Below are 13,465 nucleotides of genomic sequence, written 5' to 3' on the forward strand. Positions count from 1 at the left end.
CCAATGATATTGTCATGTCTAAATACTACAATTTTGACACAAATTAGACATAACACGAAGCTGGTTTTTGAAAATTGTAAGTCGTGTATCTGCCCCATTTCTTCTTTATGACTTGCACAATACACCAGTCTTCCTAAACAACACATTTATAGCAGGGGTTAAGTACCATACAAGAGAGCTACATTGTACATCTAGTCATACTGTCATAGCCAGCCACCATCATCATTATTTCCAGGGAAATCCTCTTACATTGTCAGCTCCTACGTCGTTAGATACAATGTAGGGGGCTGTAGGACCGGCTCGTCAAAGATAGAGAACCTGAACAAGCGTGCTCGGGACGTCTCAGCAATCGTAGTATGCCTGAGCACTCCAATAAAAACTTGATCAATGGCAAAATCGTTCCCCACAGAAAAATCATACTTTGCGGGTCTCGCGTTGCACGCTTGGAGGTGAAGTACAGAAGGCGAGTCGATCCGAGTATGACCTTTCGGACTGGACTGGACTGAACTATTCCAAAAATAACAACGAGGGGTCACGGGTGCGAGTCAACCCCTGTGACACGGATTTCTGTGCCGTGTCACCTCCCTAGTTTGAGTACGACTCCCTGGTGGCAACACACCACACACCAACAAGGGAAAGGGGGGGGGGGGGGAATTCACTGCCGAAACAAAAAATTAGTACCCTGATCTATATTCACTAGGTCGCAAACAGTGTAGACCAATGTGAGTCCCTGCATGCCTATAGGCTATAGATGGGGCAATCTAAGCCTGAAACTAGGAAGTTTTGGATTTCCTACCAGTCATAGCAAGAGTGGATGTGGCAAATGGGATTTCAAAGTAGGCCTCTGGCCTCTGGGGTTGGTGGATCTGATCTCTCCTCCCCCACCGTTTAGGAGCCGCATCTGACGCCTGATCATGGGGTGGTGGCGTCCCACGGAAGCGGAAAGGTGGTTCTTGACCAGGGAGTTGTACGACTCCTTGTTTTTGACCTGCCCGGTACGCGAACCCGTCGAATTTTTTCTTCTTTTTTTTTATAGCAAGAGTACATAAGCAAGATCAGGCAAGAGTGTGCAACTCGACGATCCCCCACGGTGCAATCCTAGAGTATGCATTGCACTAACTGCCCTCACTGTTGCCCAATCAGACAGGCTGGAACGATTCCCACGCTGTGCCGCCCGACTTTGCCTGCGCTTTTCCCCTTTACCCCAATTGATCATTCTTTTCTCCTGCACGGACTTAACCTCCCCACTCTTTACAGCCGCCGCGTTCTCAAGCACGTACTCATTGCTCACAAAATTCACCAGAGGCATGCACCCTCACACGTCACCAACCTTGCTTCTACCCCTCAGTTGTAATTACAGCCTACCCCATTAGGTACCCTCGCTCCTATCACCTGCCAACAACCCGTAGTGACCAGCACAAAGGCTCCCCATTTAACATTGCCCTCGACCACTACAAGCAATTTCCCACCCGACCTGACGTGCGATTCCCCAAGTTGAGCTTTTTAAAGGATCCACGGCCAATCTTCTTGTGAATTCTCTTTGCAGCTGGTCTCAACATGCAACCTGCAAGTACTAGGTTCTAACCTCCTTCCCTCATTGTTAGTACTGTTCTCTCATCTCTTATTTGCGCATCTCCCCTAGTCGTAGAGTAGCAATGAATACCAATTGTGCACTCATAACCGTGTATAAAACAATTATTAAAATGAAAAACATGAAAATTCTAGAACGTTTTCTCGTGACTATCGTCAGTGGAACATCGTCACATGGTAAGAATCACTGAAACAACCAGTTATATAGCTAGAATAATATCACAAATAGCAGCTCGCGGCTACACATAGCGTCATTTACACCAGCAGTGTAAGCTTACCGTAACGCCATTGAATGCGAAAATGGTAGCGGCAAATACATGTGGCAGATGTATGTGCGTGTGTGGACAACAAAGTGTGAGTGCATTGTATTTGAAGAGTGTGAGTGCTACAGCGTTTTATTTCTGCTTACACAGCACAGGCCGGGTCACGTGTATGAATATAGACAGCTTCTACCAACTGCAACTGCCTAAAGAAGCCAAAGAACTTCCCTAATCATTACAGTTTAGCCACTTGTATTAGTGTTGCAGAATGTTCCAAAGTTGTGAGCTGGGAACTGTGATTGGCTGATTATACTCATGTTCCAGAAGGTTCTATAATTTTGCCGGCAACCGCCCGTCATTCCCGCAGCAGAGACCGTTCAACATTTTCTTCAGACTTCGTAACTCACACTTCCTGTGAATCCACACAGGCGGGTGGGACGCAGCCCTCACTGTAACCCACACACTTCACATACAAACAGCGATGCTCTAACCACTGAGCTAAGGTGTAGGCGCCATTCCAGCAGAGACCGTTCAACATCATGTTTTCTTAATACCGGTAATAATATTATTAGTCTTTGCAAGCGCGTTAAGCTTGACTTGTCGTCACTGTCACTGACGACCAGTTTGATACGGTTTGCTGTCCAAGTAGTACTGGTCAGTGTAGTAGAATCATGCATGAGGCTCCAAATTGCACTGCACTGGTGAGTTTATAACAATTATTGTAAGCTGGCTGATTTGTTTTAGCTCCGAGCCTGGAGCTGTCTGACTGACTGAGCACTGACATGTACTGTACTTACCTTCACTTTTCTTCCATCCAAACGAACACCCGCTAGCTCTACCTCTGCTGCAAGTCACCGTCAGTTCTGCTTCACATACACTAAGTTTTGAGCGTGGAGGGCCATCATCAGGGTGAACCCCTACTGAACTACTTCAAATCACGGTCACAGACAGTCAGTAAACAACCATGTACCACAATCAGTAGATATGGCATGGGTTGCTGTAGCCGGGATGTGATGAGAAGAAAGCGAAGTAAAATTAATAATAATTAAATTATTTAGTTGAAAAGCAAAATGTGCCAGATACATGTGCCTTGTAGGTGTATTATTCAAGAATATTATTATACCCTGTTATGTATGATGAGTTCACTGGACCAGTACTGCTACTCTACACACATACATTGTATGTGTGTAAAGTAGCAGTACTGCCACTGGTCCAGTGAACTGAGCTGGGGAGGGCCTAGGGAGGAAGAGAAGTTGAGGGTATGCCTGTGTGTGAATTTATGACCGTGTTAGCACGCCATAGAAAGTCATAACATTTCAGTCATTTGTAGTAGAGCCATACCGCCGTTACCAGCCCATATGTGTGACATCAACTTGAAGATGAAAGCAAAATCGGTTTGGTAAGTACACTGAGTGCAATCAGCAGCTACATGTAGCACAAACATACACTAACTTGTGTGTGAAGTTATTGTGCCATTATATGCCGCTGAACATCACAGTCTATCACAACACCAACATACTTCACAGTTCTTTCTATAGAGCTTTGAGTTGAAGTTTTTTGGAACCCACCAGCTCCGTACAAAAATTCATTTCAAACCAGAAGGAAAGTGCGGAGTTTGATTCTCCGCAGTGCGCGAACTGCAGCTGGATGATGTAATGAAGGCAGCGCGCTGCACATCTGGCCCATAGAAAATAGATCACAGTTGCATACTCTTGTTTACGGACTCTTGCCGGCGTCATTCGCTGAATCAACAAAACTTGCTGCTGCATGCAAGTTCACACACGCTGCTGCTGTTGCTTGTATTAATTCAGCACATTGTATTGGCTGTTAGACATGCAAAGCAATGAGCAGCGAAGAAAATAACTACAGACGACGGGAAATGACACAGCCAAGAAGAAAGAAAAATAGCAGCAGAAGATGCATTGATATGCTAGACAGTATTTACAACACATCACCGTCCACATAAGCAGAAGAAATGAAACACATAGCACTGTAGAATAAGATCCGTACTAGAATATATTATGCAGCTGTGTCCACAGAACACACCCACACCCACGCACAAACACACCCACGCACAAACACACACCCACACCCACACCCACACACACACACACACACACACACACACACACACACACACACACACACACACACACACACACACACACACACACACACACACACACAAACACAGCATGGACACTGTACGGCAATAGTGTACACAATGAGCATAGTATGCACACAATACATGCATGCACAGCATTCACTGTGTATCAATATCAACCTAATAGTAATAGATATACTAGGTGATGCAAGATATGAAAGCCACATGCATTGCCTCAAAACAGAGAAATGAACACTGAACTCCACATGCGAAATCTGATAAGGGAAAAGAAGCTAACGCTATATCAGTGCGCAGCAAAAAGCTGCAGTGAGCAGCTTGCGCCTACCATCTCCCACCACCGCGATAACCACCACCAGCACCACCACCGCGATAAGCACCACCACCGCGATAACCACCAGCACCAGCACCACCATAACCACCACCAGCACCACCATAACCACCAGCACCACCATAACCACCACCAGCACCACCTTGACCACGGCGAGCGTACCTTGGTCGATAGCCAGGACGGAAACCACCACGGCTTGGCATCGGTGCAGGTGCAGATGAAGCTTGTCTGCATTCAGAGGATACACATCACCAAGAAACAAACACAATAATAACAGAGAGGTTGCGCACAATGAAATTCGTAGCGCCGTAACGAATATTTTTCACGAAAAAAGCTAACGAATATTCGTAAACCGGGAGGTTGCGCACAACGCGTGAACTTTTTCGTAGTGGGTCGACGCAGCGGCCGCGCGGGTGCGAAGGGTCAAGACAGGGAGTTGTAAAATATCAGTATTTTAGTACTCCAGGTAACGAAAAATATTATCGTAGATCTGCTCTGTTTCGGTTGCGTTTGGACGGATCTTCGCAGCAACTTTCGTTACTCGAACCCGGACGGTCAAAATCTTACGAAGTTTCGTTGTGCACAACCTCTCTACTAACTCCTTCAACAACTGATTCATCACAAGTACTTGGTAGTTGTTTTCTATAGAATGCAAAACAAGCCTGCCAGGAGTATCCCACATTTGCCAAAAAATCAGAACGTAGAGTCACCGTCTCCTACCACCTACAGTATCACAGGCGTCAGCCTTTCTCCAAAAGTCACCAAAGTCACTCAGGTGGCTTTGACAAGTTAAAAAAAAAAGAAAAGAAGTAAAGTTAGCCGGATTCGTGGCCGCAAAACCTGACGTGTTGAGGAACACACCAAGCCAAAACGTTCACATCGATGGGCCACCACTTCGCAAGTATATCCTCAGTGTCGAATGCAGACTTCACAAGTGAGTCAGGGGAGAGGGGATATTTGACAAGTTAGGGCCTTGAGAATGAGTCCATGGCCATGCTGTTCTTGTCTCATGGAGAGAGTAAATTGCACTGCAGGAGTTGACTGCAAGTGATTTGTTGATAAAAAAAGGAGTTTTGAGTGGTATCTTGGTATAGTAGGGAGTCCCTGCGCAACATTGCATGGCAAAATGTAACAAGAGAAAGTACAGTTTCCTTGGAGACAAAAATGCTCTAATACTAAGAAGAAGAAGGCCACACTTCAGATTCTTGAACAACATTTCGAATTCTCAAAATGTTGTTCAAGAACCTGAAGTTTATAATTCTTAGAAAGGGAAAGGGACCAAGAAACTACAAGTTACACTATAATGTCCACTACACCACTAGCACCAGCACCAGCACCAGCTGATTGTTTAGAAGCTGGTGGTGTTAGTGGACATTATAGTGTAACTTGAAGTTCCTTGGTCCTTTTTCTTTTCCATAAATTTATCCTTGGCTCTTCATCCGAGTCCATTATTGTATAATTCTTCTTAGAATTATAAGAGAAAAGTAAGTTGGATATGCTGAACAATAGACCAACGCACTCACTTGTATGCCTCAGAGTGGGCCACTTGCTTTCTAGCTACATCACCAGCCAGTGCCTGCACAAGGTCGACAGTCTTCTTATCCGCTTCTTCCAAATTCAAAGCAACTGACGGGTTGCCAGCAACACGGAATAGGACACCATCCATGGACTTTCTCAAAGCAGCAATTAGAGCTGCAGTACTGAATGGCAAACCAAGCCGGATCCTAAGGAAACAACCAACAGTTGCGCAAGCATACAGCCAATGTTTTCAAAGATCAAACTGGGCCCAAACCTATGGCCAAGCACAAACACTAAACTTCAATAGTCCAGTTAACCTCCATTATCTCTCTCTCTCTCTCTCTCTCTCTCCCTCTCCCTCTCCCTCTCCCTCTCCCTCTCCCTCTCCTCTCTCCTCTGTCTGTCTGTCTGTCTGTCTGTCTCTCTCGGTCTCTTTCTCTGTCTCTGCCTCTCTGTCTCTGTCTGCCTGTCTCTGTCTGTCTGTCTGTCTGTCTGTCTGTCTGTCTGTCTGTCTCTGTGTCTGTCTGTCTATGTCTGTCTGTCTGTCTCTGTCTGTATCTGTTTCTGTCTCTATCGGTGTGTCTCTCTCTCTCCCTGTGTCTCTCTGTCTCTCTGTCTCTCCGTCTCGGTCTTTCTGTCTCCGTCTTTGGCTCTGTCTGTCTCTCTGTCTGTTTCTCTATGCCTATCTCTGTCTCTGTCTCTCTGTTTCCCTCTGTCTCTGTCTCTCGCTCTGTACCGTATTTTCCGGAGTATACGCCGCACCCAGATTTTTTTGTCACGAAATACAGACATCCACCCTATATATCACCGAAATACAGACATCCACCCTATTATATTATATCACCGTCCATTTGACCATCATAGTATACGCCGCACCGACTGTTTTGGGTGTTTTGGGTGTATTACTTATGAAAGAGTGGCTGATACTCCGGAAAATACGGTATATCTGTCTGTCTGTATCTGTCTCTCACCCCACCTCCTCTATCTCTTATCTCTGTCTCTCTCTCCCGACAGCACTCCTCGCTGGCTAAAAGCAACATAAATTAACAGGCATATGAAAGGCGGCTAATGATCTAGTGGCTACAAACATACCATTCATCCAGAGAAACAGACTCAGACCCAGCATCGGCAATGCGACATCCAAACAGCAATAGGTGCAGTGGTGAGATCATTGTCATTTGTTTCGCGGCGACGGCACGTGTACGAAGCTTAAAAAAAAGGAAAGGAGATCAGCAAACAATGGCACTGTTGCAGTGGTAATACTATTATTATTCAGAGCTAGTCGTACTCAGCAGCCCAAACTAATTTCAGGCGCTTGACAATCAGAATTACACAAGGTCGTACCGTATTTCTCCAATAATAAGTCGCACTCGATTATAAGTCGCATCCTAACTTTCAGGTCTGAGCCATATTGTTTCAATATGTTCTTGTAAGTAGGTTGTCACACTCAATTGTAAGTCACATCCCCTTCTTTGCCTCTTGAAGTTTAGCATAAAAATGGTGTAACTTATATTCGGGAAAATACGGTACCACTGCCTTATCAACAGATTTTTTTCGGATTTTTGATGATTTTCACATGAAAACGACGTTCAAATCATAAAATATTGTTCCATTGTTCTCGTGGTATGCGTGTGCTCACTTTACTTTCAGCAATACAAAGCAAGGTTGAGTTGGGTAACTCCGCTCTTCTTCCTCGCTCACCGGAGGAATTTCTCTAGTCTCCTCGCGCAACTGGGGAGCACTCCAATGGAGAGAGAAAGATTTTTATAGGGCGGCTTGGTGTGAGAGGTGGACTGAGACTTGACGGCGCTAACGGCGAATATCAAGACCTTACGGCCACGGAGCTGCGGGACTCTGCGCTGGTCGTCTATCCGTGTGGAGGCAAAGCAAACGCGGGCAACATTCTGCTGAAGCGAGCGTGGAGCTGAAGCTGGATTGGTGACTGACGTACCTGCTTACTCCACAACACCGGCGCATAATGATGTGCATGTACAAGACTTCGTGAGTATTCAACTCAAATTCGTGTTCCGTCAGCGTCAGTATCAGCAAGTACAGTCATGTAGTACAATTTGTTCCCAAAATAACTTCGGGACAGTCTGTTCATGGTTTTCATTTGTATTGGACTCGTTCTCTACACTTGCGATAATTTAGCGGCAATTCTAACGTTGTAGCGTTGTTCTCTTGTAATTTAGTGGAACCTGTATTGAGTAACTGAGTTTTATGTTTCGTTACATTGTCGTCAGATCTCCTGTGTACCGGTTTTGTGGCACAATGATTATTTATAGCCATTATATTTGGTCGTCTCCATTCTTGTGCAATCATGCGTACATGTATGTAGGTTGGTTCTCTTCATGTTATTGTGACCAATTTCATAGATGTTGGTTGCCTTGTTGCTTTCTCTCCCCTCTCCTCTCACCCAAGCCATTCTGCATAAGCGAAGCTGTGGACGCAGCATACTGCTGCTACACTTCAACGCGGGAATGCGTATAATAATAATAAAATAATACAAAGCAAAACAGAGAGGTTCCAGGCTGTCCAATACAGTGCTCAATACCGAAAAGCAGAGCTTGTTCAAACAATAATAAGAGGACTAAAAAAAGTGTTTTAAAACTCTGAGTTTCACGCACTAAGCGATCATCAGAAAACAGTAATGAGTAAATCTGGATCAGTACTGGTTTATATACCCACAAACTTGCAAAGTGTAAATGACCGCAGACGTGAAAGATTGCATCATGGTGGAAATTTAAAAGGTACGAATGACACATGATGCAATCTTTCACGTCTGCGGTCATTTACACTTTGCAAGTTTGTGGGTATATAAACCAATACTGATCCAGATTTACTCATTGCTGTTTTCTGATGGTCGCTTAGTGCGTGAAACTCGGAGTAAAAACACTTTTTTAGTCCTCTTATTATTATTGTTCAAAGCGCAAAGTATATCATTTAAAAGGATTTAAAAGTGGCTTCAAACAAATAGCAACACATTCTACTTGTGGCAAGAGCTATTCAAAACCGCCGGCCAGTAGCAAGACAAGAATTAGATCGCGCAGCCAGCAACAAGACAACTAATAGATAGTGCGACCAGCAACAAGACGACTATTTGGTAGTGCTGGCCAGCAGCAAGATAACAGTATGATAGAACCGAACACCAGCAGGACACATCAGAAATTCAGGATTAGAACTTGGAAGTTGGCACTGTGTGTGCTCGAAGAGTCAACAGTACCTACAACCAAAGTTAGGGGCAAGATCTGACAGAGACATGCATGTTAAAACATGCAGGAATATGACATTGTACAGTGCAATTTTCCTTTACGAGAGTGATTTACCACACACCCTCACTTTGGGTTATTCATGCACAGGCTTATCCCGAAAACAACTTGAAAGCTTCTACCGTATTTTTTTTTACCGGTTGTTAGTCGACTCCGGTTATAGGTCGACCCCCGTATCCGGAGGTCTCAATTCTGCTTTTTAAAGTTGTCACCCAACGAAGCACTACTAACTACTCCCTACTACTAGCACATCAACAAATCATGTAAACATTCCTTATTGGAGAGTATAACGTCCCAATCCTTGAAAAAGGCCAATAAACTGGCAAAAATGTGTACACATGGTGCATGCAGTGCAGGTCTTTTTTTTTAAAGATACTGATAGTTCCCGGTTAGAAGTCGAATCCCGGTTGTAAGTCGACCCCACCCTTTCTCCTTCTATTTTTAGTCGTAAAAGGTCGACTTACAACTGGAAAAATACGGTATATGAAGACACGAAGCAGGTAACTAAATATACTTTACCTTCTCTCCAAAGACAAAGTAAGGTGATGGAAACGTAACGTCCTGGTTGGAGCAGTTGACAGATGACTTGTGAATCAAGGCCATACGGTCTCCGGGTGTCCACACCTTTCTTTTCTCTTTGTGAACACAAACATTCGGGTAGAGTCCAGTCACGAGCAGAGCAATAACCTATCATACAATCAGACAACAACCGCAACAACAACAACAACAACAACAACAACAACAACAACAACAACAACAACAACAACAACAACAACAACAACAACAACAACAACAACAACAACAACAACAACAACAACAACAACAACAACAACAACAACAACAACAACAACAACAACAACAACACTAATCGTGAGAATAAAGAATTCAAATTCAAAAACAACAACAACAACAACAACAACAACAACAACAACAACAACAACAACAACAACAACAACAACAACAACAACAACAACAACAACAACAACAACAACAACAGTGAATGTTAATGCCTACTGTGGCTGGACTGGTTTAAAGCACAGAAACAATGAAGGCAGCAAGGTAACCATCCTGGTTCATGTTTGCAGCAAAATTTTACTAGTTACTCCGAAACAAGCTTTGAACGCATGAGTGACTCTGGCCAGTGACGCAACGGCTGTTCTCTGGCTGACAAACACAGAACAGGACCAATACCGCTGGGCGAGAATACTCACTTTCACCTCTTGGCTCTGAATACATGTGCAAGTAAGAATTGTGAAAATAATAAAATATTTCCAGTAAACCACTTGGAAAGGAATTCCAAGATGGAGTGAACTTCCCGTACATACATGTATAAATAAGGCTCACCATATCAAGGTAGTGATCTGCTCCATACACAGAAAATGGATGTGGCTTCAGGCAGTCTGTAAAACAAATCACATGTCATACCAGGGTTCTAGCCAGGAAAAAATAGTAGTGGGGGCACAGACAGCTGACCAGCACCAATTCCTACCAATTTGTTCCAATATCGCCTTCTTTCGCTACACATAAGACACACTAATTCATGTGTGTCTGACAAGTCGACAGCAGCAGCTACCGGTATGTAGTGTTGTGTAGTGCTGCGCTCTCTCGAACTTGCCCAATAGGACATTGGATCTGGCTTGTGCAACTAAACCAAGACTTCGCATTTTTGTTATGATAACCTGAAAAAGCAAATATGAGTAGGGAGCGGAACCTCACAGGGCACTCCATCTGAGTAGGGAAGAGTGGCCCAGAATTGTGAACTCAGTAGTCAAGTAGGACAGTGCTTGGCTATCACCCCTCTCTCGCACTCGTATGTGTGCCAATTGGTCTTGTACCACGAGTTGAGTGAAATAAAATCAAATAAAATTACAGTAACTGAGTATCTGGTGGGAATTGGGAACCATTAGTATTCATTGTGCCACAATATCAGACTGCAAATGTGACCAGTAGCAATACTATAATGGAAAGACAATCACTACACTGCAAATATAACAAGACCATTAGCAGCCAGTACATAACAATGCAAGACTGAGTGTCCCCTAGTACAGACCTTCAGGAAATCCACAGCCCAGCAAGAGTTCACGGAGCTGGTACTGCAGCCACAACAAGGAGGGAGGGAGAGATAGCAGGAGACAGACGTACAGAGAAGAGAAAATAAGCATTTTAAGTACTGTAAAACACGATATTTTCGGTGTAACCTTAAAGGGGAAGTTAAGGCAAAAATTAAAATTTCACCAGTTGTAGTCTTTGGGGTGCTGAGTCGAATGGTCTTGGTCCGAGAAAGCTGAGACGCTCCCTTCCTACTTGAATCCCAATCGAACTCGCGCACTTCCACCGAAACTGGGTGACTGCGCCCTACTAGATGGGGATTTGTATGCAAAATGTCACTAAAAGCGCCATTTCGTTCTTATAAAAGCACGGATGACCGCGATTGGCCCATATGTTGTACTCTTTTGGACGCTGAGTCGACTGGTTTTGGTCCGAAAAGGCTGCGATGCAGCGTTCCTCCTTTATTCCCAATCGAACATGGTTGAACAAGCGGTCACGTGCTCCTGGGTGCCCAAATCACCTGGTCACCAAGCCAGCAGGCGACAACTTTCACACCAAGGTTCAACTCGAGTGACAGGACTGCACCCAAACAAGGTCAAACAGGCTAGTAAGCTGTACCCTGCAGGCACGGTGACCAGGTGACTGGTGTACGCAGGAGCACGTGACCGCTTGTTCAAGGAGATTCCTTTCAGCACAAAGCTGACGGTGATATATGTCTACCAATTGCCTAAGGGATTTCTAGTGGATCGCCGAGCCTTTCATGATATATTTCTTTGGAAAACGTAGCAGAATAAGGGTGTATTTGACTGGTCGGATCCGGAACAGGATCGTTTAGAACAGGAACGTTTGATTGGTCTGGAGTGTTTGGAGTGTTAACATGTTCTGGACACTCCCATCCCCAAGGCTGAAGCGGCCAAAGCAAGTTTCAAAACCCCATAACAAAACTGACAGGCCTGCACATTGATTTTTTATTGATTTTTTATTCAAAGTGAAAGGCATGTTCAAGGATTTTGTGTTGTTTTGCAACTGAAAATCTACATACCGTATTATCTCTATTACAAGCGCAGTCTCTTGAAGAAGCCCAGTCTCTATTATAAGCGTACTCCAAGAGGGCTTCGAAAATATGCATGTACACGCGCAGTCTCCAATATAAGCGCAGGGCTTAACAAGGTCACAGCCGGGGCGGGGCGGCTGGGGAGGCTGAGGCTGCCCCACTTTTTCGGCCGTTTTTTTTTTTTTTGGAGCACACTGCAACGAAGTGCGATGATCACAGCTCAGTGCAAACGTGGCAAATAAAGAAAAATTCTTGTCCCCAGTCGATCGTGGTTTGTTGCAGAATCAAAAAGTCTCTCATTGCAGTTACTCTGAAATGGCACCAAATGCCTGGAAATGCTTGCGATTGGCTTCAATTTTTGAAATTTTTTTCCCGGGGGATTGTAGCGTCTTCTTGGTTTGTTGCAGAATCAAAAGTCTTTCGTTGAAGTTAGCAGTTAGGGCGCGTTCAGACTACCGTGAATCCCATCAAACCGTGAATGGCGATAAACCGTGAAGGACATTCACACTACCGATAAACTAACGCTACCGGTACGTAAGTTTTGCACCTCTCACCGCGGCACTGAGAAGGGATTTTCCTTTTTTCCCCAGCCTGAGCACTCTTTTTACTGCTGGAAAAGTTTTACTGCCGCAGCAGCCGCGGCAGTAAGACTTTTCCGCCGGTAACGTGCCAGTAACGTCACGTGATCAAATCATCTTGGAAACTTTCCCATTCCGTCACTTTTTATCGGTAGTCTGAACGCGCCCTTACACTGAAATGGCCCCAAATGCCCGGAAATGCTTGCAATTGGCTTTCATTTTTGAAAATTTTCCCGCTGGGGGGCGGTCCCCCTTCCATGGTCACCCCACCTCCAAAGTTGGTGCGACGACGGGCCTGGCTTATAATGGAGAGCTGTATGGATCATGGCCATGCATGTTTGACGTCACACAGTATCACATAAACAGATGCTGTGGTAAAAGTCTGTGATCCCCGAGATCTAAAGTTCAGACTCAGTGTACCAGGAAGCACAAAATTGCAGTCCCGGTACTGCTGGGAAACTTTGTGCTACTGATATATTGAAAAAATCATAGGCAATGTACATGTATCAGGTGGTTGAAAAATTATAAGCCCAGTCTCTAGTAGAAGCCCAGTCTCTAATATAAGTCCGGGGTCCGGATTGATCGAAATATATATGTTGGACTCAGTAGAGCGTCCAGCCCCTATATGATGTCCAACCCCTATATAGAGTCCATTGGTCCAAAATCCACTGTACAGAGTCCAAACTTGAAATCA

At 44.6% G+C, this 13,465-nt stretch overlaps 1 protein-coding gene across 1 annotated transcript in view; it reads right to left on the reverse strand.

Annotated features, from left to right (window-relative positions):
* Positions 1–3,397: 3,397 nt before the first annotated feature.
* The window catches only part of LOC135814609 (ATP-dependent RNA helicase A-like), a 97,063-nt gene continuing 86,995 nt past the window's right edge, over positions 3,398–13,465 (reverse strand). Inside the window, exons 27-32 of the mRNA XM_065327762.1 lie at positions 11,141–11,183; positions 10,435–10,490; positions 9,610–9,777; positions 6,914–7,029; positions 5,827–6,027; positions 3,398–4,531 (exon numbers count right to left, since the gene is read on the reverse strand). Of these exons, the coding sequence (XP_065183834.1) occupies positions 4,297–4,531; positions 5,827–6,027; positions 6,914–7,029; positions 9,610–9,777; positions 10,435–10,490; positions 11,141–11,183 (819 nt within the window). The 3' untranslated portion in view covers positions 3,398–4,296. The remainder of the gene's footprint in view (positions 4,532–5,826; positions 6,028–6,913; positions 7,030–9,609; positions 9,778–10,434; positions 10,491–11,140; positions 11,184–13,465) is intronic.

Source organism: Sycon ciliatum, chromosome 4, assembly GCF_964019385.1.
Source record: "Sycon ciliatum chromosome 4, ocSycCili1.1, whole genome shotgun sequence".
Classification (NCBI taxonomy): Eukaryota; Metazoa; Porifera; class Calcarea; order Leucosolenida; family Sycettidae; genus Sycon; species Sycon ciliatum.